The sequence below is a fragment of the Streptopelia decaocto genome (genome assembly GCF_964273445.1).
Source record: "Streptopelia decaocto genome assembly, chromosome: 3".
NCBI lineage: Eukaryota > Metazoa > Chordata > Aves > Columbiformes > Columbidae > Streptopelia > Streptopelia decaocto.
The window spans coordinates 59,699,345-59,727,086 of NC_138656.1; the positions used below are offsets into that span (position 1 = coordinate 59,699,345).

General features: G+C 43.2%; 1 protein-coding gene across 4 annotated transcripts; it reads right to left on the reverse strand.

Moving 5' to 3' along the window:
• Nucleotides 1-27,204, reverse strand: HECA (hdc homolog, cell cycle regulator). Of its 4 annotated transcripts, XM_082050135.1 has the most exons (5): nt 26,586-27,204; nt 10,554-11,401; nt 9,193-9,262; nt 7,162-7,316; nt 1-4,392 (listed from the first exon to the last, which is right to left on the reverse strand). In XM_082050135.1, the coding sequence occupies exons 1-5, from the start codon at nt 26,815-26,817 to the stop codon at nt 4,228-4,230; spliced, it is 1,470 nt and encodes a 489-aa protein (XP_081906261.1). In that variant the 5' UTR covers nt 26,818-27,204; the 3' UTR covers nt 1-4,227. The 4 variants fall into 4 exon arrangements, 2 of the variants coding, with proteins under 2 accessions (XP_081906261.1, XP_081906260.1); XM_082050134.1 differs by lacking the exon at nt 9,193-9,262 and having other exon boundaries at nt 10,361-11,401; XR_014183821.1 differs by lacking the exons at nt 1-4,392; nt 7,162-7,316 and adding an exon at nt 7,736-7,770 and having other exon boundaries at nt 9,942-11,401.
• Between the last annotated feature and the right edge of the window lie 538 nt (nt 27,205-27,742).

The window sequence follows — 27,742 nt, forward strand, 5'->3', positions numbered from 1 at the left end:
TTAGCTGTCTGGTATTTATTACTTTTTAATACAGAGAAGTCACAACAAAATATTGTCTAACAACACACGCAAATGATATCATAACCAATCACGTTAGTTTCATCAACATTCATTTGCTATGTACATATTCTTCCATCTGCAAAAGTGCAATCCAAGAATGTCTCAACAAGAAACCTTTATGGACAAGTATGTTTTTGTGAGGTTTTCTCACCAGTGGCCTTACGATAACATGTTTGTCCTTGGTTACCTGGTACAGGAAAATGAAGACTACATGGGTTAAGAAAAAAAAAAATTGGTTAGATGCCTCCCTTGTAGGAATATTCCCTGTTTTCCCAACTAAATTCATTATGAATACACTGCTCGCTACTGGAGATGTTAATGCAAATAGACTATAAGATAGTCTATGGGCTGGCTACAGAACACTGTAGTTTTAATGACTCCGCAGCATTAGACAGAACAAGAATTTCAGGCTGTTCACCACAGTAGATGTCAAATTACAGATCAGCACATAAAAGATATCCATTGTGTTAGTTATGGTTATCAAAATTTAATTTTAAACATCCTACCGATGGACGACTTCATTTTTACACATCCAAAAGATGAAGTCTATCTAAATGCAAGCCTCTCCTACGGAAAATAAGAGTTAAGTACTGGAAAGAAAAGCATTTGCACATGCAACTCCTATTACTATCACAAGGAGTATCGTGCACTTGAGTAGAATGAACCTTCAAATCCAGGGGGCTGTATTCTCATTTATAAAACATTTCAGGCACAATTTAATCTGACCACAGGCCAGATTAAAAAGAACAGAGCATCAGAAAAATTAAAGGTAATGAAGAATAAACTTTAGACAAACAAGCAAAGCAAGCAGCTCCATAACTAGGGAAATAATTTCCCTTTTGACATGTTTAAAAGCTCATAACTACTTCCAGTGCTTGTCAGGACAGAAAGCAAAACAACAGTGGTGTAGTTTAACCCCTGAAGTAGCCATTAGGTCACAAAGAAGACACCTCTGCCTTTCTTATGCAAAGCCCATCTGAAACTCTCATGGCCAAAGGGTGGGCCCGACTGCTTGACTGGAACCTGATACATGTTACAGAAAATACCAAATTTTGCAGTAACCCAAGACCAGTTTTCAGTACCAGCAAGAAGCGGGGAAAGCATTCTCTACAAATCAGGGACAATTTACTTTGGAGTGGAAGTTCAGAGGAATCTTTCTGTGGCTCAGCTGGTTTCCATCGAGGATCATTTTTACAGTGCCACAACTGCTGCAGGCCTCCAGTTGAGAGATTGTTTTGCAAGAAAATATGCATTTCCTCAAGCAGTAGATAAGACTCAGCATCAGAATTAAAAGGAAAAGCTGATGGAGAACAAAATTGTTTCCTTCGGTAGATTTGTACCCAGCTCTTTGACGCTGTTAAGGCTTTAAATGTGCTTTCCCCTTCCCGTTTTCTCAGTCTGCTGCATTCTCAGTTTTGATTTGAATATACTGTTCAACCTTTCATCCACTTGTGTTTTTAAAGCTAGTCAAATCCCCTTTCTCCATTTCTACTCATTCCCGATTGTCACACTTACGTGTCTGGAGAGGCATCTAAGTACTTAAAGAACAGAATTATAAATTAAGCTACTCCAAGGAAAGCAAATGAACAAGTATTTAGAAGAACTCCAGATAGCACTTCTCCCCTACCACGTGTGTTGGCCAGTCACAATCCCCCTCACCAAGTGCATGAAAAAGTGGGTCCACAATACCACGTAGCCTATGTGGAAATTAACACCCTAGACACATGGCATGAGTGACTAGCACTCAGGACCAAACACTACAGTTACAGGTGTATCCTTTAATTTTTCTCATTACAGGAGCTTTGTCTTTGCTGTGTGATTTCAGGCCGCTGGAACGGTCTAGCCATTGTCTCTCTGATGTGATTCTGCCAGGCAATGCAACTCCAGACCTTGTTAGCCACCCTAACTCCATCAGGTTGCTCAACACACCATCGAAGTTAAAGGGCTCATCATCCCCGAGGAGTTCATTCAAATTGTAATTTGATTATTCTCCATAAGCGAAGTCTACGCTGTACAGCTAAACAGGTTTTATCTGCTAGACACCTTCTTCCAGTCCAGGTATGCCTGGGCCAGCTCCTGCTCCTGTGGGCAATAGTCACAGTGCCAGTCTCACTTCAATTAGGCTCGGTATAACTTGGTTTGCGGTAACCACACTAGGACAGCGTTAGAAGTCTCCCAAGCTGCTTCCCATAATTATCTCTAAAAAGGAAAGAGGCTTTCCTAAAACCGTCACAAACAGGGAACCCCACACAAAACCCCAAGGATGTCCTCCAGACCCAAAACCAAGCCCAAGAGCAAGGACAGCAGCAGGGGAGAGCCAGTGATGAAGACTACCACAGCCTTCAGATCAGCAGCAGATCACCAGTCTAATTGTACAAGATAGACAGTCCAGATGTGAAAACTATTAACGTGAGCTGGCTGGCTTCTAAGGACATTACCACTCAAGTTCGTAGTAAGTCTCTTTTCCAACATAAGCCCTCTGTGCAGCTCAAGTATTTATCCAAGTGTGGCTAATGCTAAAAGGAGCTAATTCTGCAGTGAAGACAGCCAGGAAATAAAACTGTGAACTTGGCATTTTTATGCACAAAGAAACATGGATACTCAGTTTGAGTTTTATGGGCACATTAATTTCTTAACTTAGCAGAAAGCATAATTCTCAGTACAGCATATGAAACGCCTCTTGGCTTCTGACTTTTTTGTTTTATTTCCCAGGGTGGCAGAGTATCAGGGTCATTTTCAAGATCATGATTTCAACAGACACACTCTTTAAAAAAATTCTAACTTGGGAAAACAAAAAAACTTCAGAAGAACCAAAAAATAATCCCACCTCATAAACAGAAACAAACCCCACACCTCTCGAGTTAACTAATGCTCCGTAAATACACTATGGAGAAAAGCAAAAAAACCCCTCTCCTAAATCTCAATTGGCTTGAGAAACCAAGCAAAAGATTAATGATCTATTTAAATTTTTTTTATTTAAGGAAGGGAGAAATGGGAACCAAGAAATAACAACTGCAGAGTCTACAGGACCAAGCCCTCTGATACAAATCCATGACCTAAGCCATCATCTATTATGTACAGCACAGAGGCATGTAGAAAGTAAGTATGCTAAGTTTGCTGTCTTAAAAAGTCTACAAGTTTTTAGATCCTGGACTTAAAGCAATTTTGAAAGACAAAGGTGCAGCAATTAATTATTTTAAAAAGCAATGCCATGTTTCATACTCAGTACTTCTCAGCTCTTACAGGTCTGACGGCCCAGATCCCACTTCACGGTCCTTCCACACCAGTCCCATCAGTTTGCAGCAGACAGCAAAGGCTCAGTCCCAGCAGACGCATACAAACACATCCCCATTCAGCTCAGCCTGTTCCTTCCCTAAAACATCTATGGAAAACCACCTTTAAAGAAAGCATATTAGGATCTCCAGCTTGTTTTGCTATGAACAGATGACCTGACAGGGCACATGACAACCCTGGTGGAAGCAGCACTATTGCCATACGGTCTGTCTGTGAGGGCAACACACACCAAACACACACGGCAGGAAGACACGATGCCAAAAAAAATAATAATTTCATTTCAAGATTGCATTTTCTGGCATACATTTACATTCACTTGTCACGATACCCTAGTTTACCCCATCTCGGGAAATCTGAAGGAAAGCCCGCTGAGGTGACTGGTAGCATGGGGCCAGTTCCCACGCCTGCGGGAACTGATGTGAAAGTCTGAATGAATTCAACAGTAACAGGATGATTTCTTTCCAAGGATTTCCCATTTCCACCAAGCTGGAGGGACAACAACCCTATACAATCACCCACTTTCCAACCAGACATATTTCTCTGTCCTGTATGTCTTCCCACACCCTTCCGATAAACTGCATTACAATTATACAAAAAAATAAAATAAAATCATTTTTAGCTGAACTTTACCCCACACTTGGGATATATTTAAAGGCCATTAAATTGGCTTGCCTCCAACCTTCACAGAGATCATGTCAGGAGGAATCTCATTTTAACAAAATGTATATACAGATATTAATATGTACACAGACAAAGAAGCTGCTCTTTCAGTTAGAAAAGAAATTAAATTTCATCACAGAATGAATCCTATAAAAAGATATGTAATAAAGTTGAAATACCCATAAAATAGCTATTACTAAAGCAAAGCTTTCGTCAATACGCCTCCAAAACTTTAAATGAAGAAAATGGCTTCACGAAGTGGTAGTCTAGATTTCCACAGTGAGGACACTGCTGGACGTTGCTGTATTCAGAGAAATACTGCATGCCAATCCGCACGTCTATTACTGGCTTCCCACAGTGCTTACAGTTCAGTCGAGCCTGCAAAAAACAAAGAAACAAACAAAAAGAACCCTTTTGAAATGACCAAATTCACCTCTGTTTGTTGCCTCTGGAAAAGAAAGCATCGCACGCAGCCCCCTGCCCTCCCCGGCAGGAGAGGAGCAAGTCAGGAAACCGGCAGCAATGGCATCCACTGGTGAGGACACTCCTCACCCGGACTGGCAACTCACAGGCACACACCATGTTTTTCACATGAAACACCACCACCAAATTCTGGACAGTAAGTGTCCCAGTGTCAATACTCTCCCCAGCGCCGCTGAGCTGGGGGGGCAGGATGAGCGAGTGGCTCTGTGGTGCTTGGTTGCTGGTTGGGGTTAAACCTCTGACTGACAGGAGGTAGAGAGTTTCAAAGTTTATATACACACATGATTGTTTTGCGTCAGTTAATCTCTGAACCAATTCCTCAATTCCCAGCACAAGAAGTGCTATCTCAATAAATCATTAATGAAGCCCTAAAGCAAAGAGAGAAATGTTACATTTCTGCCATGCAGTTCAAGCATTTAGGCTGATGTTTGAATGTGATCCATCTATGAAATACATCAGCATTTTAATCTTTTACCTTAACAAATGTATAACTTGATCTACTTTATCAGCATGGCACAGTATTGTAACACTTTAGGTATCGTTTTAAACATTTATAATACATAGCAGGTTATACAAACTAAACATCACTTCAAGCACACAAACTATTCTACAAAATCCAGCTGAGAAAGGATCAACATTAACTGGGTGGATATGAGAAATAATTAAAGGTCAAGGGTGAGGAGAGACAGAGCTATTAATGTTCAGCAGTAACAAAAAAAAAGGAAGTCTTCAGAAGAAATCTAGCTGAGAAACCCAGCCCATTTGATGTAAAGAAAGCAACAGGCAGTATGAAAGCTCAGCAAGCCGTTTGAAACACTCAAGAGTAGCAGAGGGATTTGAGACCGTAAAGGAGCTTCAGAGTAAAGGTGGCAAATGAGCAGCGAGGGCCTGAGCTGTACTGTAGCTTAACCTCACAGCCCAACACGCTAATGAAAGCTTTAGCTCTTCACTGAAAAGAACAAAAACTGATTTTCTACTGCAATCTTCATTTACGGAATTTTACTGGCATGAGGAGAGGAAGAAATTAAAGTACTATTACTGTTGAGACAAGACTCGAAAAGAAACAATCAGCTCCACAGCCATCAACTCTGCTTAAAAAGCAGAAATTCTAGGAAATACAATCTAGTAGGGCATGGATTCATATGATTTTCTTAACTGAAGTGTTTTCCCTCTTGCTACTGTCCAGTACATGAGCTATCTGCTAGTAACCTGACACTGGCTGCAGTTCATTATCCTACACGCACTTTTGTCATGTATAATTAAATATTTTGAAATAAGGTGCAAAATTATTCAAAATAGAAACTAGCAATGCAATTCAGAGTTAAATTACATACCATATTTAAATGTCATTGCTCTGTATGCACAGAATCATCTCTAACAACCACAGTGAAACAATAATGCGTTTGATCTGGCAATCACAGTCACTGCAGCTAATGATTTCATAGTCAGTTCTATTACTTACCATGTACTGTCACACTGTCCATTAATCATATAATTAAAGCTCTTGTATAATGAGACCTTAATTCTTGTCTTATTACATTCAACAGAAGCAATTCAGATTTAAATTCGCTGGCTTTTACAGAGCTATCAAACCAGAAGTGTTTTATCTTTAAAAAGTCCCTACATTTAAAAAAAGGTGCAATCTCAAGAGGCACTAAATTTAGAGGTAATATCTCTGTCTTTATAGTTATCAATGTCACTTTATCCAGCAGCAGCAGCACCACTTCTTTTTTGAGCAACACATTTTGGCAAATATGTTAAATTTAAAATTAAATACCATTTTGTATATTGACAAAACTACATTTTAGATTGCTCTTAAGAACGCACAATACCATGAAGTGATTGTACTTTGAATGAATGGATCACTGCAAGGCCTCTGTTCTCACTCAGTAACATCACCTGCATGTCTGAAGGTAACAGCCCCCTCCCGAGCATCCCACCGAGCCATTCCCAAACAAGTGCTTTTTCCATGGCTGTCTAGCCCTACCTACACATAAAAAGCGCTCTGCCCATCACAGGGACAATTCTTTTGGCTGCTGATGACCCTGCTGCCTCAGACAAGTGACTACTCTGGAGTAACCCCAGGCCTTGGATCTTTCTCACCCAAAGTATAGATGAGGTGAGCATTTAAGAAAAACTAAGATGTTTCAGGCTGTGGTGGGGTACCAACATCACAGTGGAGATTAAGGAGAACAGGGTAATGCCCGAGCACAAAGACTTTTTAGACCTTTCCATTCCCTTGGCTTTTTTCCCACAGTTATGATAAAACACAATTCGAGTAACTAAAAGAACACTGAATACATTAAACATCTGCTCAAAATGTGCAATTGTTATTAGAACACTACTGGAATTATATCTGATGCCAAAGGTACCTGCTAGGGATCACCCCAAGCATGAGATTTAATTGCAGATGCATTTAAAGGGGCTTTATTTAAAAACATAAGTAATAACCATTGACCATTGCACTGTTTTTTGTCTAGCTATCAGCCCTTGTGCCTCATAAGTTAAGACAAAGGGACGCAGACTCACTCAGCTTTCTTGTATTGTAATTGTAGACTAGAAAAGGATGAAAGATGGGAAAAGAGAAGAGAAACACAAACCTTGGCTTTACTTACAATCAGCTGGAATTTCACCTAATGAGTGTTATTTATTTACGGTACTAACCTGACAACAGGGAGATGCTGCCAGAATATCGTAGGTATACATAGTTCCCAGCTGGTGCCAGCTTCCATCCCATCGGGACTTGCACTTAATGCAGATAATTTTGTGAACCCCTTCTAAGCAGTCTACACAAACAGCATAGAGGTGCATAAGCCTTCCTGTGGACAGGAAAGATACTTCTTCAGGAGACCAGAACAGAAGATCAAAACAGACATTTCCCACAACTTATTATCTGCCCTTTAGTGACACAAATCACACTTTTTAAAAGGGTGAATGATAAAGTAAAAAAAGTTTCTCTACAGGAATTACATAGAGCTTAACTGAAGCTATTTTCCATAGATGCAAAACTCAGGAATTAGTCATCACCCTGCCCACCTTCCCTTGCTCCATTTGCTGGTAGAACTTAGCAAAATACTTTATAAAAGTTGCTTAAGCTCAATGAACAGATGCCAGGTTAAGCCATATGATCAGCTGCAGCATTTCCAAAACCAGGACTGTGCCCCAGCTTCATCCACACCTCAAAGAAGTGGAGAAATGCTGAAGCTTATCAGGAAGCTGGGTACAGATCCTCTTAACTTGCCAAAGTCTTCCAGCAAAGAGGGAACTAAGGACCTGATGGAAAAAAGCAAAAGCCAGAAGAGCAATTTTCTTTCATGTACTTTTGCCTGACCATTCATTACAGCAAGTATATTTAAAAACATTGTGCATTACACAGCGACTTTAACATGCCATTCAGAACTATGAATCTATTGAGGTCTGTTTGTATGACAACTTTCAAAAAATGAGTTATAAGGACTTGCATAAAAATCAAGCAGTTCAGACTTGAAATATTTTCTTTACATAAAGGTGACTAAACTCACCAATGCAAAATCCAAGATTCAAATTTAACACAAAACAATAATCCCTATACAAATTATAAAGATCTGACATCAAGAGTAAGCCTCATTTGTAGTGATTGAATGAATTTGTAGTTTAAGAGTTGGCTATTAAAAATGGGCTGACAGAGAGTAGTGATTCTGTAATATACCTTATTTTGCACTGCTATACAAGACAAAGTCAAGAAGTGATGCAGTTACAGATCAGCTACAAAACAGAATTGCATATAATATGCATTTATTTTGGATTGCAATTTGTCCTCTTTAGTAAAATAATGAACACATCACAACCTGTGATTTAAAGAACACATAACATATTGTGCTCTTTTTAAATAAAAGAGAACAAAACATTAACCATTTATGATTAGTCCATACTTCAAAAATAATGGTTTGGGTTTTAACTCGTCGTGGTTTTTAGGCCAACTATTTTAGAAAAATGAGAAGACAAACCAGATTCTTCTTAAAACAGATACACAAAATCAACTTGCTAGTATGAGCTGACAAAAATTGAGTTACTGCACACTGGAGTGTTCAGCTATTAAAAAATGTGATAGGGTGAAACTGTAAGTACAAATATAATAAACTCTGTTCCTAAAGTGAACACTTAAAATTGGAGACTTTCAAAGAATTCCATGCACAAAAGCCTTATGTTCTGCAGGAAGATAAAATAATTTTCCCTGTCTGAAATTCTGCACTGCTCCTGCACATTAAAATACTGCATTCTCCCATCACTTCATTTTTCAGGATCCTTGTTATATAGGAAATGAGGCACCTGGTATCTTAAACATGTCTGAAATAAAAGAAGTGATTTTCTTTACTGAAGAGAAAATAACACCCTGGAACAGCACCTTGTAAGCTTAATTTCATTTCAAAGCATACTTCTGATAATAAACCATTTTACCCAGGACAAAGAAGTAAAAATTTTAACAATTAATTATTCACGGTATCTTGTCTGAGCACATTGTTCAGATGTATTGTCCAAAGGGCAAAGAGCAATTAAATTAAAAAAAAAAAAAATTGCAGAGTTTCATTTTTAGCAGCAAATGTTAACAAGTGATGAGTTTCCCTCTTACTAAACCAGCTATTAGTACTGATAAAATCACAAGCATGTTGTGCACACCTCCCCACCAAAGCAAACAAGCATTGTTATCTCACATACGTATATTCTGTTTATCCTGGAGCCTTTTTAGATGGCATATTTGCCTATCATTTTTTCTCCTTAAAGTACACTAGGCAAGACAGAAACAACAATGTCAGCATGCATACAGTTTAGTGACTCAGTGCACAGTGATTTAAGGAAAAAAAAATAAATACAAAGTTTGTTGAGCAAAGGAATGTTATATATTATGACCATGCATGGGATATAACAAATTTTTTTGAAATAATATAAACTTAAAGGTTAAAATACCTCTCATTAATGCCTTCCCAACACACTTTTCAACATACAATTCTACGTTTTCAAAAACCAAACCACAAATACTTTCTCTGACTTATTTTAGCCGTGCTGGCTGCCAGCAGGGTGCAGGACAGGCACGCTTTGCCTGGTTCCACCCTTATTACTGATGTAGGGGCAAAGCTTTCAGGAAGAGCTGAAGCTCATCCTTAGCCCACAACCATGTGTTTCTCTAGGAGGAGAAAAGTAATAGATACCTAGGTTTCAACTCAGCTTGGAGCTGGGACATGACCAGGATGCAGTCCAAACAGGTGGGAGCCTGGAAATAAGTCTAAAACTCTCACTACAGCATTGCTGCTTCAACCCACCATATCAAAGCTTATTTTCACTGCACTCAACCTCTCCAGGCCAGACTAGTCCTTTCCATATTAAAAGAAAAAAAAAAAAAAAAAGATTGCTATAAACCAAAATCATATTCTCTAGTCTGAAAGCAGATGACAGGCATCTCATCTCACCGGTGGTACAAATGTAACTTTCACCCATATTGCAGCACAGCATGCTTAAATTTAAAACGTTCTTTGAAGGGTTGATGTATATCTTGGAGTAAAGCTCACAACAGATAAATCAGCACGCACACACTGCAGAGAAGATTGGCTGGAAAACCTTCCCGTGGTCTACCTAGAAGCTGGATGAGAAATGTCTTAGTTGTAAACCAAAACACAAGGCATGGATCTTTCTACATGGCATTTACTTTTTGTAATTCCTTCTAAGTATTTCAATCTGATCCACATGATTACTTTGGACGTGACTTCCAGCTTTACAGAACTGCTTAAAAATGCAGAATCAGGATGAAAATCTATAATGAGAGGGAGAGGGCAGAAAAGGCAGTTCCACCATTTAATGAAACCTAGCATGACTGACAGACAACCTGTACCTTGAAGGTGACAGGGAACATCATATTCAATCTCATCGTGTCTCGACGGGCTAAGGAACAGGGTCCCGTCCACCAGCGGAAACTGTTCAAACACTGGCAGTGCCCTGTGGCACAGCGCACAGTTTACAACGTTCCTGTGGCTGGCACTAAGAGCAGCAAGGATAAACTTTCGAAGGTCCTCCCCTTGGCCCACCTGGGCATCGTCTTCCATCCGCACATGAAAAGTATTCAATTTATGCCTGGGGATGTGAGTAAGCAGCTCGGATAGATCGAGCCTTCTCAAAAACTGCACGGGGGCATCAAAGTGTCCCGATCTATGTGCTTGCAAACCAGCTGCCCCGTAATCAAAATGTGCGTTCCTGAACATGCCCCCGCCAGCCATGTTCTTCTTATGGGGCTCCAAATGAATGGCGTTCTTCAAAAACTCTCCTAAATATCGCGAGGAACGAGGGCCGCTGAAATGCGTGGGGGCAAGAATAGAGTAGCCGGTGGGTGGGGACTGGCCGGGAGAGACACAAGGCGAACGAACACCGTAGCTGCCGCCCATGACGCCCTTCTCCTGGGAGTTCTGCCTGTCCATTGAGTGCCTTCGCTGGAGGTCATGACTCAAGCCTTTCTGCGGCTTGTTGGACGGCCTGCCCTTTTTGGCCTCCTCTGCTGACTCTGCCATCGACCTTCCTGTGCTTTTCTCCAACACTGATTTTTTCTTCTTATCATCCTGCATTCGCTTCACCTGGTACCAGTCAGTGTCCTTCTTTAAATGACCCTGTCCACAACGACAGGAGCAAAACCGAAAAGCCAGGTCATATCCCTTCTTTGTCCACATGTTTTGGCGACACTGCTTTTCATTCCAGCTCCTGGCTCTTCCAATGCAATTGAACTGGACAAGAATGCTGCTTTCCCACTCATAGAAGCACTGAAGGTGCATCCAGTTGCTGTATGGACAATGCTCGTTGTTGCATATGACCTTCTGGTAGTCATCCTTCTCCAGGTCCACTGGCCTTCCAAAGCTGCAAATCAATGGAGTAGCACAAGGGGCTTCTGTGGAAGATAAAACAGATAAATTAATAACTTAATGGCCTGTTGATTGCAATACTTCTTTAAACATTGTGCCAAATACACACACGAGCTCTTACTCATGCCCACGTGCACTAGCTCTGGGTCAGGGCAAAGAACACTCTTTGCCAAAAAAAGTTAAGTATGTGAAAGGAGATACGGAAATTAAGGAATAAAGAAACAAACGACATTACAGTTTGTTTAATATTCAAAGCCAAAGCACCTCACAAGCATTAGCCCTCCTCAAAGGTTTGTGGATACTGTTGCAAAGGCTTTAAGAAGTAAGGAGAAAGCTTTGTGGATGTTTCCGCAAGGTTGCTTTGAAGCCTGAGAGGCAACATGGGGAGAACGTACAGAGATTCTTGTTTGAAAAACAAGTAGGCACTACAGTCCAGCTTTGTGATCACAGGGAGAGGTAGGAATTGATCTTTTCTTTGGGACTGAGCAAGAGACAACAGCTAGGGAGAGAAAGAGGAAGCAGAGGAGTTTGAAAAACAAGAGAAAGAGCTTATGTTCCTAGTGCAGCAGGGAAGGCCTTCATCACATTGCTCAGGCAAACATAGACTATACCACCATCACTGACCTACCGGATAGCTAAATTTCACAAACCAAATCCTTCTGCAACACAAACAGGTTAAAAAACTAAATGCCACATGGCCTTTTATCAGCCATTAGCAAAGCAGCAGCCTTTGCTGTGCTATATATATATATAAAAATATATATCTATATATCTATATATATCTCTCTCTCTATATATATATATATCTATCTATCTCCTTGAGCAAATAACAGTTTATTTCAATTCTCTCCCTGCAACAATGTCAGCTTCTACACAAAAATGCTAAACAAAAAATGTTCTGCATTTATGAACTAATTACATTTTCCCCTTCCTCACCAAAGTACCATGAACTACATACACCTCCCATTTCTGGCTGCTCAGTTGCAGCTGGGAGGCACCAAAAGGACAGGAAATTTTCAGTTTCTATTGGATCTGAAGAGTTTCCAATCATGAAGTTTTTAGATGCTTACTCAAGTATCACAAATATTTCTCCTCTGCATTTCTGACTTCCTACTTCCTCCACTTCACCAAAAAATCCTGCTCCAGCAGGGCTGGCAGGCTGCCTTGTAACCTCTGTATTGCTGCATTCCAATACTAGCAGGCTTCTCCAGATCTTTCATGGTCAAGTGCTGTCTCACCCCGTGCAAAACAGAGCAAACTGCTCCCTGCAGTTCTGCAGTCTCAGCCAGAGCTCCAGGACTTGCAAAAGAGGTACATGGAGCCTCAGAGAAGAGAGGCTGCCTGATCCAGGTATTTCTTTCCTTTTAGGACTTCAAATTTCTACCTCATAAGCTGGGATAAAAACCACACTCTGTTGCATTGCTTTTAATCCCATTCTAGTCACTGCTAGCACAAATAATAGAACACAATTTGCAGTGGGATGATTTTATGCTGCTGCATTCACTTGTACTTAGACTCTCAGCCACAGACACACTACCCATCATCACCTGTCCTACAGCAGCAATTCACAAACCAGAGGCTTTACAAGAACAGATCTTTGCCCTGTTAGTGTTTTTGCCCCTTCCCAACAAGTTTTTCTTCAAAGGCTATAAGCAAACAAACAAAATCTTCAAGGTTATATTCAGCAAATTCAAGATTATAGTAGCTCTTAAGATTATTTACCCAGAAGAGACAGGCATAAAGAGCATGACAAAATTTTCCCAAGCTGTTCCCTGGAAGATGCCACATCCTTCACCCCACTTCACTGCCTCCATTTCAAATGCCACAAGCAGCACAGTTACAAGGAGGATTTTCTGCAACACCTTTCCTTCAGGGACTGGCCTACAAAGAGCAAGCAAAGCACATTCCCAAAAAGCATTCTCTTAAAGTAAAAAAGACTATTTAATTTCAAAATATGGACCTATTAAGTCATTAAAAACAAATTACCAAACTGGAGAGAACAGAGATAAGAGAGGCTTTCCGCAGGGACTTTTTGGAAGTTTCTTCTATACACATGACACATTCTTACTAGTTGTCTCAGGTCACTGAAAAGCCAATAAGAACATAGAGGTTTTGAGAGGTCTTTGAGAAGCATGACTTTTATTGTTTACCAATGACTAACTTTTCTCCATGTTTTTACTATGTGTTATTGAGTATAATGTCCCTGGCCAAGAGCAAAACTGAATGATAACTTATCTGCTCTGAAATAAAATCTGTCAGTTTACCAGTTTAGAGATTTCTCCCACCCATTCTCCCAGACTTCGATTCAAGTCACCCTATATCACAACAAGCATCTCTGCAAAGTTTTTCTTCATTGTCAGTCATTCTTTCTTTATATTTAGGGTCTGAAAGCACAGTTCACTACTATAACATCCTTAAGAAATTTATCTCAGAGAAGCCAATTAAACCGAAACCGTTAAAGGCAAATCATCAGAAGTCAAATGTGCAGCAAGTTACTGGAGGTACCAATATAAACAGTTCTCACTTATGCATTTCCTGTATTCATCTATTTCAGTACATATTCCCTTCCACCACTGCCAGCAGGCAGGAAGAAAGAACATGCCAAAAATCCACTTATGCTGCCCCTGTGTTTCGGATTTTAAATGTTCCAACAGTCACAGGTATAATTATAGCTGGCAGCCGAGAAAGTTACTATACAGACAAGTCTAGAGATCTCCACTTTAAAATAATGACTTTACACTAGACTAGTTCATCCATACTGGCATAGTTAACTGACTAAAAAAGAAAAGTGATCCCTTGATTAGCCTTTGAACGTGCTTTTGGTTTTGGATAAAAAAAAAAATTATCTCTAGTCCCCTGAGAAGTTTACAGCCTCATCATTATGTGGACAAAAAATGAAATTAATAAAATAAGTGGCTGAAATACAGGGAAAAAACCACCACAGCCCGTTCATTCTACAGGACATGTCCACAACTATTTATGATCGTAGAATCATAGAACCATGGAATTGTTTTGGTTGGAAAAGACCTTTAAGATCATGAAATCCAACTGTTAACCTAACACTGCCAAGTCCACCTCTAAACCATGTCCCTAAGAACCTCATCTATGCATCTTTTAAGCACCTCCAGGGATGGTGACTCCACCACTTCCCTGGGCAGCCTGTTCCAATGCTTGACAACCCTTTCAGTGAATTTTTCATAGTATCTTGCGAGAAGAGACTGACTACCTCCTAGCTACAACCTCCTTTCAGGTAGCTGTAGAGAGTTGTGCTGGGTGTCTAGAGTCTATTGTCAAGGTGACAACAGATTTCTTTTCCCTTTTCCTTGGGTGGTTAATGGAAGGACTGTGGAATGGGATCTTCTCCAGCTTCTCCTCGAGAACTTAGAGATGCAAGATTACCTTAGGAACTTTCCCACATAGCATAACGATGAGCAAGAAAAAGCTTGAAGTTTTGGACAGTGATGTTCAACATTTAAGGTAACTAGATGACTCAAAGTTTTCAGAAGTTCCCTCATCCAATCTTTTATCTACTCAGTATGAACTGACTGGTCATACACTTACCACAGCAAAAGCGGGTCTTGAGCAGCTAGAAGAAAGCAATGGAGTGAACAAGAGCCTTCCCCCAGGTAAAAGACCCCACTGAATTGTTAAATGGTGGAACTGAGATTGCTTTGGAAAATACAACTGCTGAGAGGCTGGTCCCTAGCCACCTCTTCTGGGAACTCACCTGACATTCCGCTACTGTCACTGCAGTAGCACAGGAAATACTAGAAAGTTAACAGGGCTCTCTGCCGTGTTGCTGTGCTCCACAGCAAAGTCAATGCCATGCTAGTCAAAGCACCTGCTTTCACTGACACAGGTTTGTTATTAAAACGTCTGTCCATCTGGAGAAGGCCTCCATAAAACCTCCAAAATGGAAACTGAAGAGCCTGGCATGGCTAATGGAAGTTGTCTCCATGGAAAGTTCTGACACTTCTGTAGTATCCCCATATTTAAGAAAGCAGAAAACTCCACCACCTGAAAAGCCTATAGAAACCTCAAGGCAATATTCAGTTCTGCCTAATACGCCAAATTCCAGCAGGTCTATCTGTACAAAACAGACTGTGCAGGACTGAACATCCCTTGCAGACTTCTCTCCATTCACTTCTCCTGCCAAACAAAATCATGCTGCATGTTTAAAGAATAAATGAGAAACATCTAAAAAAAAAAACCCACAATTTTTTGTGCAACTTTCCCAGTTCACAGCAATAGATATGCCTTATGAGCAAGAGACAGTGTTCAGATCACTTAAGTATGGGAGCCACGTTAGCAAATGTGAAGAGCTCTTCCCATCAACTCACGCTCTTGAAACTGCTCTAGGTCATTTAATTATCATTTTATAAACAAGACAAAGCACTTATTACAGAATTACAAAACTTAAAAAATTCTTGTTATCAAGCCCTTCTATTTTACATTAATTAAAAACGCATTTTGAGATTATTCTTCAAAAAGTCAGAGCCAGAATCATTGTCTTAACATTTTATGATAACAGTAGAACTATTACTGTCAAGAAAGACAATAAAGGGGAGTAAATAGAAATTCGACTGGGCAAAGTGCCCATCTACACCTGCAGCCCTCAGCTGGTTTGTCACCTAAATATTATTTGCTTCCAAGTAGCTAGTAGCTCACCGGATTTCTGTTTTCCAAACTTATGAAACTGAACTTCACCAAAAATAAAAGATTACCAGGTATCAGAACAGCATCTATTCTCCCAACAGACCCTGCTGAAAGAATGTGTAAATGACCATAAAAGTACTTCTATTTTCTCTCTCAGTTTCAAGATGGTTTTCACACCCTAAGAGAATGAAACAAGACAGTGTGCAGTTTTGTGTAGCGGAACAGCTTCAACATTTAGACACAAGTGCACACCCATAACAGACAGGCCACCAAATTGCAACTAGAACTGCACGCTGCTTCTTCCAAGAAGTTATGTTTCCACATAAAAAAAAATACATGTTTTCTCATATTCCACCATAGTGATTCTGATGAGTAATTCTGAATAGTTGCATGGGGCAGCACATAAATGTTCTCTAAAACAGAAATAACATACAATAGTCCAAACAAACATACATTTGAGCAAAGAGAGCTCATTGTTGAAACAAGGTTATATTTTATGTTTGACAGAACTACCATAAAATTAACTTTTCTTTCAAAAATGAGAACATGACCGAAGACTGCAAGGAAGCTGTGTGGGGTGTTTGTTTTTTTTCCTCAGTTTTTCTGTTCATGTTTATAAACATCAATAAAAGCCAGGAATAGAAACACACTGTTGAGATAAATTTCCTTCAGTGACAACAAGAGCAAAAAACCCCACATTAATGGGTTTCTACATTTTAATAAAAAAGAAAGAGGGTATATGAAGACCACCCTTCCCATTTTATGACCCAAACAAAAGCAGCAGAACAACAGCTGCCTGAGGAACTTCCCTCTGGTGAAGTAAATGGAGGAGAATGTTGTTTACTTCTGTTTACACACCCACCATAAAACAAAAGATGCACCCAGCAAGCCAAACGCAATGACTCCACGTCTGCTTTGTGACTCCTCTCATTTGTTCCAAGTCCTCAATGTGGACGCCCAAAGCAAAATTCGCTCTTCCCCCACCACGTTCCCACATCATCCATTGTGTTAAGCACCAGAGTTTTTCAGTCAGTGGACAGAAACAGATAATTATTTCCTGCACTCACCAGCACAGGTCTCAGCCCAACACAGACTTGGAATCGCTGCTAAAGCTCGAGGGAGGTGTCAAACATGTGGCTGGGGGCAGAGGACAGAGAAGCATGGCGGCTGTTGGCAGAGGCAGCCCTACTCTCACCTTAAAACAACCGTCAGGCGACAGTAGGTTGTTTTGTATCTGGAAAAAGAAATTATCTAAAACCAAAAAAGGCAAGGTTTTGACACTGGATTGGCTGTAAGACACTTACTATGGCTTACTTCTGGTCTACCATTAATCTACCGTCTCATCATCTATGCCAAGGATACTTTACTTGCCAGCACACTGTTACCTCAGCCAGAAGGGTACCTGTGGGACACATACTTTGTAAATCAAGCACTTCAACCTCTCCCACCACTTCCCCATGAACAGCGCTCTCTTCACAACCCTACACAGCCAGGAATTGTTCACTCTGCCACCTTGAACCAGAGCTGAGTCATCTCTGTGGAAGGCGACTCCCTACCAAGCATCTGCACGAACTTTCTGAATTTCCTCTGCCATCAGCATAGCTTTATTTTAATTGAAATCATACAATATTATCGTGCTAATACTGCAACGCAGCTGTAGAAAATTAACCACCGCCACAACAAAACAGACTGAACTGCAAACTTGTGTTAATTGTCCAATGTGTTTACTTTGGTGAACCTTGGAATACAATCTAATATTCAAAAGATAACTAAGACGTGACAAAATGGTATTGCCATACACATAACTAGCTAAACAGTACAAAAAATATGGTAATACAGAAATGATCAGCCACCTTCATAAGAGCCTGAATGCAACGAGAAAAAAATGTTTCAGAAGTGGATCCAAAAGGCAAGCCTGGATCTTCACTGCAGCAACAACAACAAATAATAGCTGACAAACAGTGAGAGAAATCTTTCAAAACAGCTCAGCTCATGGCTTATGTTGATAACACTCAGTGATGATGACTGATGTCTCTTTAAAACTTCTTAAGCAATCTTCATGGACTGCTCAAGATGAAAGTTTTCAATCATTCTCCAGAAGGCAGAGGAAAAAAAAGCAAGACAGTACTACCTGGTAAGCTGCATAAAACACAAGTTTTCTCCTGCGTCATGAGACTCCCTGTTACGTTCTTGGAAAGAGAAGACAACACCAGTAACCCATCGTCAGTGAGCCATGGACAGAGCTCAGGCTGGTATGACACCCAGCACAGACCTACCTGAACCACCTTGGAGGAGCCACTGACTCCAAACAATCCCTCATCACAACAGGAGTCTGGCTGATAGCTTTGCACATGTGAGCACCTACAGATTGACACCTACACGCCAGTCTGGAGCTAATCCTACCTCCAAGGACCAAGTAGCTGCAGTCAATGTTTATGCTCAGAAGGGCAAGGTGTCACCAGTTTTATTAGGAGAGTAGTCACATGAAGTGATCATTTTTCCCTAGAAAAGACTTCAGGTAATTTGGAGCTGCTAAACCATAGTTTACCTGGGAATTCAGATGGCAGGACTCCTGGAGGGCTCAGTAGGTGCTAGAACGATCTCCATGCACTTTCACTTAGCTGACTTCACACTTGGCCTCTAAGGGAATCTCTTCGTTCACAAAAAAACAAAGCCAAACCAAAACAAAAAACACCACTACCACCACCACAACACCAAGAAAGGCCTAGCAACTACACAGCAGTGGGGAGATGCCATATAAATCATGAAGCCTTAACTCATACCTGCCATGTTAACATCCTCTAACTTACGGCAGAGTCAGAGCTGGTGCCTGTTTATGAAATCAACAAGTAGCACAAGATGCAGTCAGTTATCTGTGGCTCTCACTCAACCACCCACTCCCAGCTCAGCCATCACCTCACCAAGGTAAGCCCGAAAGTCAAGAGCAAAATTGTACAAACTAAGGGGACAGGCACTTCCATGTGCACAGCAGCTTCATGGTTTGTATACACAGCCATCTGTGCACCAAGCTGGACTGACTGCCTACACAGCTGAAACCCATCATGAGAATTCACACAGTCATGTAGAAGTCACCATGATCTGTACAGTTATCATCTAGACAACTTCTTTACATTTAATACCTGTCATCCGAACAGAACAACTCAAGTCACCAGCTTTGGCTTTTGCTTAGGATGTAGAGACCCTCCCTGCATTGAAGAAATCTTGCCATGGCTGCACTGTAATACCCTCAGTCCAACCAAAAATATCACCAGTTCACCACACCAAAAAGAACAGGCCTGAGCATCTACCTATATCAGCACCAGGACAACCAATTCCAACACACTCCTGATAATCCCATGTGAATTCTGAATTGGCTTAATCAGATCAGGCAACAACGGGTCCTCCGTGTCACAAGCAATCACGCCTGGGCCAGGAAGACTCCTCACACTCCTCGGCACAGGGTGGATTTTTCTAATGACCTCTACTGTGGTGAATGCAGAGATCAGCGACTATCTCAAGACCGGTGGGCATTAACACATTTTGAACATTGGTTATTGCTTTGTCCGCACGTAAATCATCCTCACAGAAAAGCATTTCTACCATTCAATTATCCCACTGTAGCCTCTCAATAGTTTTAATACCTTGAACTGTTACAGAAAACTAAACCTGGTGCTTCAAGAAACAGATGTGCTAATAACTAAAGCAGACTCTAATGCACCTGCCCCAGCAAGTTTTCAGTGACAAATTCCAAGTCATGCTGGTAATAAAGAGATAACTGTGGCAAGCAGTAGATGCCCTAATACCAAGCACAAATGTAAACACTACAGGCTGGACTTGCCAGATTCAGAGCCCCCACCAGACGCAGTCCAAAAGCACAAGAAGGGAAGAGAAAAAAGAGAAAAGTGGCATCAGCACCTCTTTTAGTTTCAAGTCAAGCGATGTTTGTATGATTGGTCTATCCCTCCCAATTTTCAATATGACAGACAGTATTTTTATTTCCTGTGCTAAAGACTAGAGAAGCTGGTAGAAACTCAGTGGGAAAGGTGAGATGCAGTCACCCCTAGCTGCAGTACCTGGCATCTCTGCAAGACAGCAGCTCCTGAGTGTGGAGCTCTCGGTTCCAGTGGACACCTCCCTCACGACGCTGTGCTGGCTCCCAGCCCTGCTGCCCTGCCGCCTTTGGCATCTGTGCAGAACACAGAGACCTCAACTGTGCACAGCTCCTGAAATGGGTATCAGTAGCACAGAAATGGAGACAGGGAATGCCTGGTACACTTAACAGCCAGGCTCTGATTGAAGCTCCCTCCTCTCCCAGCAGGCTTTTAAGACAGAATCATAGAATCACAGAATAGTTTGGGTTGGAAGGGACCTTCAAAGGTCATCTAGTGCACCCCCTTGCAATGAGCAGGAACACCTTCAACTAGATCATGTTGCTTAGAGCCCCATCCAGCCTGGCCTGGAATGTCTCCAGGGATGGGGCATCTGCCACCTCTCTGGGCAACCTGTGCCAGTGTTTCATCACTCTCATTGTAAAAAATTTCCTCCTCATGTCTAGCCTGAATCTCCTTTAGTTTAAAACCCCTTGCCCTGTTGTAACAGGCCCTGCTAAAAACACATAGTAAAAGTGTGCTCTAGTTACCTAAATATACTTTTTTTAAAGATATTGAGCAGAGTGTGGTAGTTTGAATAAATTACAAAGACTAAAATACATTTGCTGGCCAGGAACAACAGCAATATCCCTCTCAAGCCCTAGAAAGAGGACTGATAGACTCCACCATTGCAGGAGAGACAGAAGGAAAGAGATAAAGGTTAAAGTGAATGTTCTCAACACAAATGTCACTGAAGTCTACCAGGAAATGCCAGTGCTCCACTCAAAATCCTGCAAGCTTTCAAAACAGAATTACCCACTCCAGTGATAGATTACTGCTTCAAGAGGCCTCTTTGAAATTATTTGAATTTCTATCAAAACTGTTTAAAGGAAGCCCATGCCCTACTAATGCCATTGTAATTTACACATCCTGAAGAATAGCTCGAGTATTTTACCGTGAGCTGGATTCAAGGTTTACCTCTGTATTTTCCCCTCACATACACTGCAGGAAGAAAAGCAGAGGATGGATATCTGCCAATCACCACAGTACTTTAATATCAAAGGATGTCACAATATGCAAGGCTGTACGCGAAGTTGAAAAAAACTTACACATGTATCCAAGGACTAGAAATCATTTTGTCACTACTTATTGGAGGGAGGAAGACACAGGATGAGTACAGACAAAGTAAAGCAATCAGTTCAAAAACTGTATTTCCTCATACAAAACAAACATCAAGCCCAAACGCTACTCATGCAGGCGCTACACTTAAGCGAACGACTAATCACATGAACACAGAATGCCATCAGGGCACAGATAACCATTTTGATAGCAAATAACTTAAAAAAAAAATCAAATGTGTACTTGCATGCATGAAAGGATAGCTTTTATTTTATTCAGTAATACCACAGATATGATTCCATTTGCAAATATTTGAAGAACATGGGTTGCATTTGCTACAAAAGCATGCAATTGCATACTTTTAAAAATCCTAAAACAAACATGAAAGTCCTTTCAAACCTGATTTGCATTGATAGAGACAGTGAAATTTGCATTCAATTGATTTCTGCTGTTAGAAGAACTCAATGGAGTTATGAAGCAAAATGGTTTTCCTTTAGAAAATTAACAGGTATTAAATTTTGTACTCACTGGAACAGAATAGAAACTTAATTTTCCAGGTGGTCTCACTGATATCAATGGGACTTCCTCAAGCTAAGTAATAAGAAGGTGCCAATACTGAACATCGCTAGAGTGCCAAACTAGACTTGGATGTTATATGCAGCAGGGAACATTTGACAGCAAATATAAATCCATGCTTAAACACTGTGGCAATTAATGCTCTAAAAATACATTTTCAAATTAAATATTGCACTGACAAATTTTCTGTCCCTCTTTAACTATCCCACCTCCAGGATATTTTTTTTTTCTGTAAATCTTAATTGTTGGCCACTCACATCTTTCAGTATGTTAATCACTGTTGTGTTGACTGATTTTCTTCTTCAGACAGTTGTCCTACATTAGCATTTTTATTGGAAAGTGAATCAGTCGTACGAATTTGTGAAACCCAGGTGAAGAGCATGCAAAAGCACAGCTGGCCATTTCAGACCCTGGTAACTACAGAGGAGTTCAGAGCCCGGCCAGCGCGGTGGGCACCGCTCACACAGCCCCTCGGCTGCTGGGGCAGGGAACTCCATCCCTGCAAAACCACCCTCCACTGAGACCTACAGCAACTACCTCCACCAGTTCCCCTGCAGCCTTTTTCTCCCCAGACTCTCATGCCCCTGTACAAATCTGACCTCTGGCAACCCCACCTGATAACCCCCAACTCGCCAGTTCTGCCGTTTTTGCAGTTCAAGGACTCACCTATGCCAGAATGGAAAAACTATGGTCTTAAAACACATGGCCAATACACCGTAAGAGAGCAATTTAGAGACAGCTATGCCATTTTTTTTAGCTCAATTTAGCCAGCTATAATGAACCGCATGTTAAAGGAGAAAAGCACAGATAAGGAGAGTTAGCTTCTCCTTTCCTCTCATCTTCTCACAGCACCAATGCTGGAGAGACTAGAGTGACTAGAACAAGGGGATGAAGCAGCAAGATGCTGGGATAGCAACTATCAAGAGCAGGAAGAGGACTTGGGTCTACTGGACAGTGAGACCAAGAACGGAAACAAGGCAAAGAAAATGGATGGAGGAAAGAATTTTAGGGTCAGAAAGAACTATATGTGGAGACCAGAGTGAGATGTTTATAGGACAAAGGGATAAAATGGCTGGAGCTGATGGTGTAAAAGCACCCAGGCTCAACGAGGCAGAAAAAGAGAAGGAATTTGCCACTCAGAGCCCTCATACCTGAAGTAAACCCTGTGGATATTCCTCTTCTGCTGCTTGGGCAAAGTATGCACAAAATGTCTTGCCCCATCTGCAGACAAAGATAACCAACTATTGCCATTAGGAACACTGGTGATCCACAAGGCTGGACTCAGTGAGTTAAGTGCACAATTCCATGGAGCTGCTCATATAATTTTAAGTGATGACAGTGCAGATATTCCAGTTTGGTTAAGTAATCCAGAAAATTAGCTAAAAAAATAAAATGTATTAGGAATATCATTCAACCACACTGAAGACGGGGACTCTCAGAAATGAGGCTTTCTGTGACATCACATTTCAGTTTCCCTGTGCACTGCGATACTCTTAAACTAGTCAGTCCGCCCCACCCATGTGGGGCCTTATTCAGTGTAGAAAAAGGATGCACTTTGGCCAAGAAAGAATAATCTATCACATACAGAATTCCTGCTTGTTCTGATGGAAGAGACAGGAAAGGAAGGCACAGCCACAGAATGTGAATCCTCCTTGTGAGGATCATCCCAATACCTGCTGAAAAGTGATAGTGCGAGATGGAGAAAAGCCATCACATCTGGTCAGTGGTTGTGCTCTCCACTTCCATGGGTCCCTCATGGGAGTCTAGAACCCCACCATAAAAAAGCATAAAAAGATGCCCTTTGGGGGCAGGGGAAAAATCAAACTACATTTCTCAATCATCATGCCAAAAATTGACTGACACTTTGAGGGAAAACTGTGCAGGGATTGAAGCTAAATTTGTCAAAACGTAAAAGGGAACAACATCTTTCCACTGTAAAGGACTGCTATAATGATAGTTCCGTATTACATGGCACCACTAGTCAGAGCTGCACAGAGAAGCCCAGAGGAGATTAAAAATTCTGTTTCATTATGGCACGTGGATGGGGGGCAGAAACAATACATGGATCACATAATGAACTGTGAAGACTTAAAAGAAATAAAATAAAAAATTTGAACCACTATCCTTTCACTGAATGCAGCAGATTCCTGATGGACCTGCGTAATTAGACTGTCACACTGACATCATGATGCAAAGCCAAGGTTTGCACAGACAATCTTAATTTTGCAATTATTAAATCTGCTGCTTTCATCTCTGCATACTTCTATCTTGTCATATTAATGAAAGAAAACAGGTTATGTTATTATAATCATCTACTGCTTTTCTGGGGTAAAGATAGAGTAGGAGAGCGATAATACCAGACACATGCAAATTACTCTAGAACAACATTCAGTGATGCTGCAGGAGAGCAGAGCGAGCCCAGGGACGACAGACCCACAGGACCAGGGAACCTGGGCAGCACGGGTCACAGAATGCAGCTGCACGGCCTGAAAGCAGCACAGTGAAGTGCTTCCCTGCACCCAGTACACTTAATCTGTAACCCAGATAATCTCCCATGAATAATCGAGAGTTGACTGTGTGCAGCAGAACTCTATTAACCTCACAACTCACTGCAGCAGGCCACATCCTCCATAAACTGCTTAGTAACAAGTACCCATAAGTGCACGGACTCTTACAAACATCTTGAGTCTAGTAATGGGATACCTGCCTCCAAGACCCTGGCTATACTGCATAGCTTAATTTCAGATTTTACGGGTTGGAAGACTTGGGGGAATCTATTATCATCATCTCATCTTTTCCTTGCACATGAGAGCTGGATTCCCAGCTCTGTAGCACGACAGAAGCAGTTTCTCCTTTCATCTCCTGAACCAAAGCTGTTGAAAGCTTTGGACTTATCAGTGAGAACACAATTTATGAAACTTCCAGCTCAAGATTATCTGATGGGCAGTAGTCAGTGTAAAATAATGCTGGCAACCACATCCACTCCTCCAGGCTTTATAGTTATCTGAAATGAAAGATATGACTAGATGCAATGATCCTGACAAGAAAAAGATCAGGTGTGCTGACCAGCCACTTACAGCAAATGCCAAAGCCAATGTTGTACCTCCGTTGTGAGGGGGGAAAAAAGGGGGGATGGCAGAGGGTGTTGACAAAAGAGGTGAGGATATTTCTGACCACTGAAGTCATATGGAAGCAGGGAGGGAGAGAAGAAAGAAGCATCTCAGAAAGGCAGCCTCAGCTTCTGAGGAAGCCGACCAGCACAGAGGAAGGACACGTAAGGTACCTGGGACACACAGGCTTACAGCTTAAGAAGAATGACAACCTGCCCAGCGAGCAAGCTGCATCACTACCAGCGCTCACAGGCATCACCTTCTGTGGCATCCACAGGAGGAACAACGCTTCATTATCCCCATGCAAAACAGGCACAGCAGAAACACACCTCTGCTTTCACGTGAAAAAAAATGGAAACACTTTTTCTCCCTGCCTCAAAAATTAAATACAAGCCAACAGTGCCATGCACCTGCAAAGCAAATGTCATGCATGTCATATTACTCAAGTCATGATAAAAGTGCTCTAAAAATTCTCTAACTCCTCCTGATCTGTTGGGGTTTTTTTTTCCTTGTTCACTCACTTAGAACAAATAGTCAAAAACAAAAGGAAATTCTAAGCATTCCCCATGATTCTCTGGAGTAAGTAATACTCTTACAAAAGTAGTCTGGCAAACACTTTGTGAGCTAAACGGATTCACAATTAATTGCTAATATTTCTAAGGAAAAGTTTCCATCAAATAATACACAGGCATCAGACATCTTGAAAACCAAACGAACTACCTTTGGCTAACAGCAGCCAGGCAAAACTATCGTCACAAAGTATAAAATCAGTTGTAGCTACCCTCCCACTTTTTCCAAAGCATGGAGAGTAAAAAGCTGAAGTCCAGCTTGGGAGGGGAAAAAAAGTAAAGAGTCTGCACTGCAGTTTGTAAATCTAGCAGCAGACCTCAGATGCGGAGGGTTTTGGCTTAGCAAGAAGTGTAATAAAATCCTAGTCTACCTTTGGTTTTAGCCTGGAATACCATTTTGCAGCAAGACTTCCTGCAAACACGGACAGAAATGTAGGTTTCTGCAAGACAACCCCATACCAAAATTGCTCTGAACCAAAAACCAGCCCACCGACCAAAGGCAACATAAAATGGTTGATGAAAAGCGAGTGTATTACCCTGACAAAACCAACTGCTGGAAAACGACAAATAAAACGGACCGAAAAGTAGGACTCCATTTTTAATTGTGTCGGAATAAAGCCGGGATTTTTCAACGAAGCACAGAACAAGCCGAGACGCGGCAGGAGCCGGTGGGCGCTGCACCTCCCGCCCGCCTCCGGAGATGCGCTCTGCCCCCTGACCGCGCTCCCGGGCGGGCCGCCGCCCCCCGCCCGCAGCTACGGCAGCCGGGTGCTGCGGGCCAGGCAGGCTCACGCCGCTTTCAGCACCGCCGCGGCGGAGGCCCCCGCGCTCCGGTGGGTCACCGGCCGGAGACACCCCGGCGAGCAGCCTCGCCGCGCATCTCGGGGAGATCCCGGCAGCGCAGAGCCGCGGGCAGCGGCCGCCCCCCTCATCCCCGGCCCCGCCGCCGCCCCCAGGCGCACGCCCGCACAGCCCCTCTCACCGGGCGCTCCCCCGACGCGCCGGGCCCCCCCGCACCGCCCACACGCCCCCCAGCCGCCGCCTGCGCCACCGCGGGCCCCGGGAGGCCGCGGGGCCCGGCCCGCCGCTCACCGTTCTTGACGTCCCCGGGCGCCGCGCCGCCTGCGCCCGCAGCGCCGCCCGCTCCGCCGGCTGCCCCGCTGCCGCCGCCCGCCGCCGCCGCTCCGGCTCCGCCGCTAGCCGCGGCCCCGCCGCCTGCCGCCGCCGCGGCGCCACCGCCCGCCGCCGCCCCGTTCTCCTGCTCGTCGCCGCTGCTGTTGGCGCGCTTGTTCTTCTTGCCCTTGCCGCCCTTCTGGTTCGGCATCGCGGGCCCGGCCGCCGCCGCAGCGGAGCGGGCGGGCGGCGGCGGCTGCGGAAGGCGCCGCCGCCGCTACCTCCGGCTCATGGCGGTGCCGCGACGGCCGCGCTGCGCTGCGCCGCGCCCGCGGTAGGCGGTAGGGCCCGGGGGGCCGGGACGGGGAGGGCGAAAGGCGTGTCCCGCTTGGCCGGCGGTCGCCGCCGCCCCGCTTCCTCCCGGAGCAGGCGCGGGCGCTGGCGGCAGCGGGAAGCGGAGCGTTTGTTGGGGGGGGAAGCTGGGGCTGAGCCACGCGGGAGGAGCGGGAGGGGCTTATCGGGAGCGGGAAAGCCCCGCTCCCGCAGGCACCGGGCGAGCAGCCGCCAGCGCTGGAACGGGGGAGGTAGGGCGGCAGCGCCTCCCCGGAGGGGGCAAAGCGCGCCCCGTCGCCGGGAGCCGGAGCGGGAACTGGAGTTGGAGCCGCGCCCCCCCGCAGCCGGGGCGGGGCGGGCGGCCGCGCCGCGAAGCTGCCGCTGTGAGCCGTACCGCGCCCCGGGCGTAGGGCGGGGGCAGCGCGGGGCCCCGCGGGTGTCAGGGGGTTTCCGTACGCGCTTCTTGCCGGAGCCCCGGCCCGTGCGGTCAGGGCTGGGCTCCCTCCTCGGCATCTCGAGTGGGGTGGATGTCCAAACAGCGGGGAATAGCTGGAAAATGTCACCTGAGGGTGCAGGAATAAAAGGGGTAGGGGGAAGTAATCAAAATAATGCAGTCTCGTGTTTTGGGGGGTGGGTTAAGCAGCAAAAATCCTTGCAGCTCTGACTCGAGATTTTTCATCTCGTGTAGTTACTGGCAGGGGTAGGTCTGTGAGTGGCAGATAGCTGGGGTGAACCTTGAGGACACAAGTTAGATGACGGCTGTCAAACTGCTGCGCACGCCTGGAGCAGAACTGGAAGCCACT

Excerpts from the sequence above, each read along its gene's own strand:
- HECA (XM_082050134.1), bottom strand. The coding sequence starts at position 26,817 with ATGCCGAACCAGAAGGGCGGCAAGGGCAAGAAGAACAAGCGCGCCAAC. Across the intron at positions 11,402-26,585 it reads GCCCGGGGACGTCAAGAACG|AAGCCCCTTGTGCTACTCCA; the intron begins GTGAGCGGCGGG and ends TATCTTCCACAG. Across the intron at positions 4,393-7,161 it reads CAGCATCTCCCTGTTGTCAG|GCTCGACTGAACTGTAAGCA; the intron begins GTTAGTACCGTA and ends TGTTTTTTGCAG.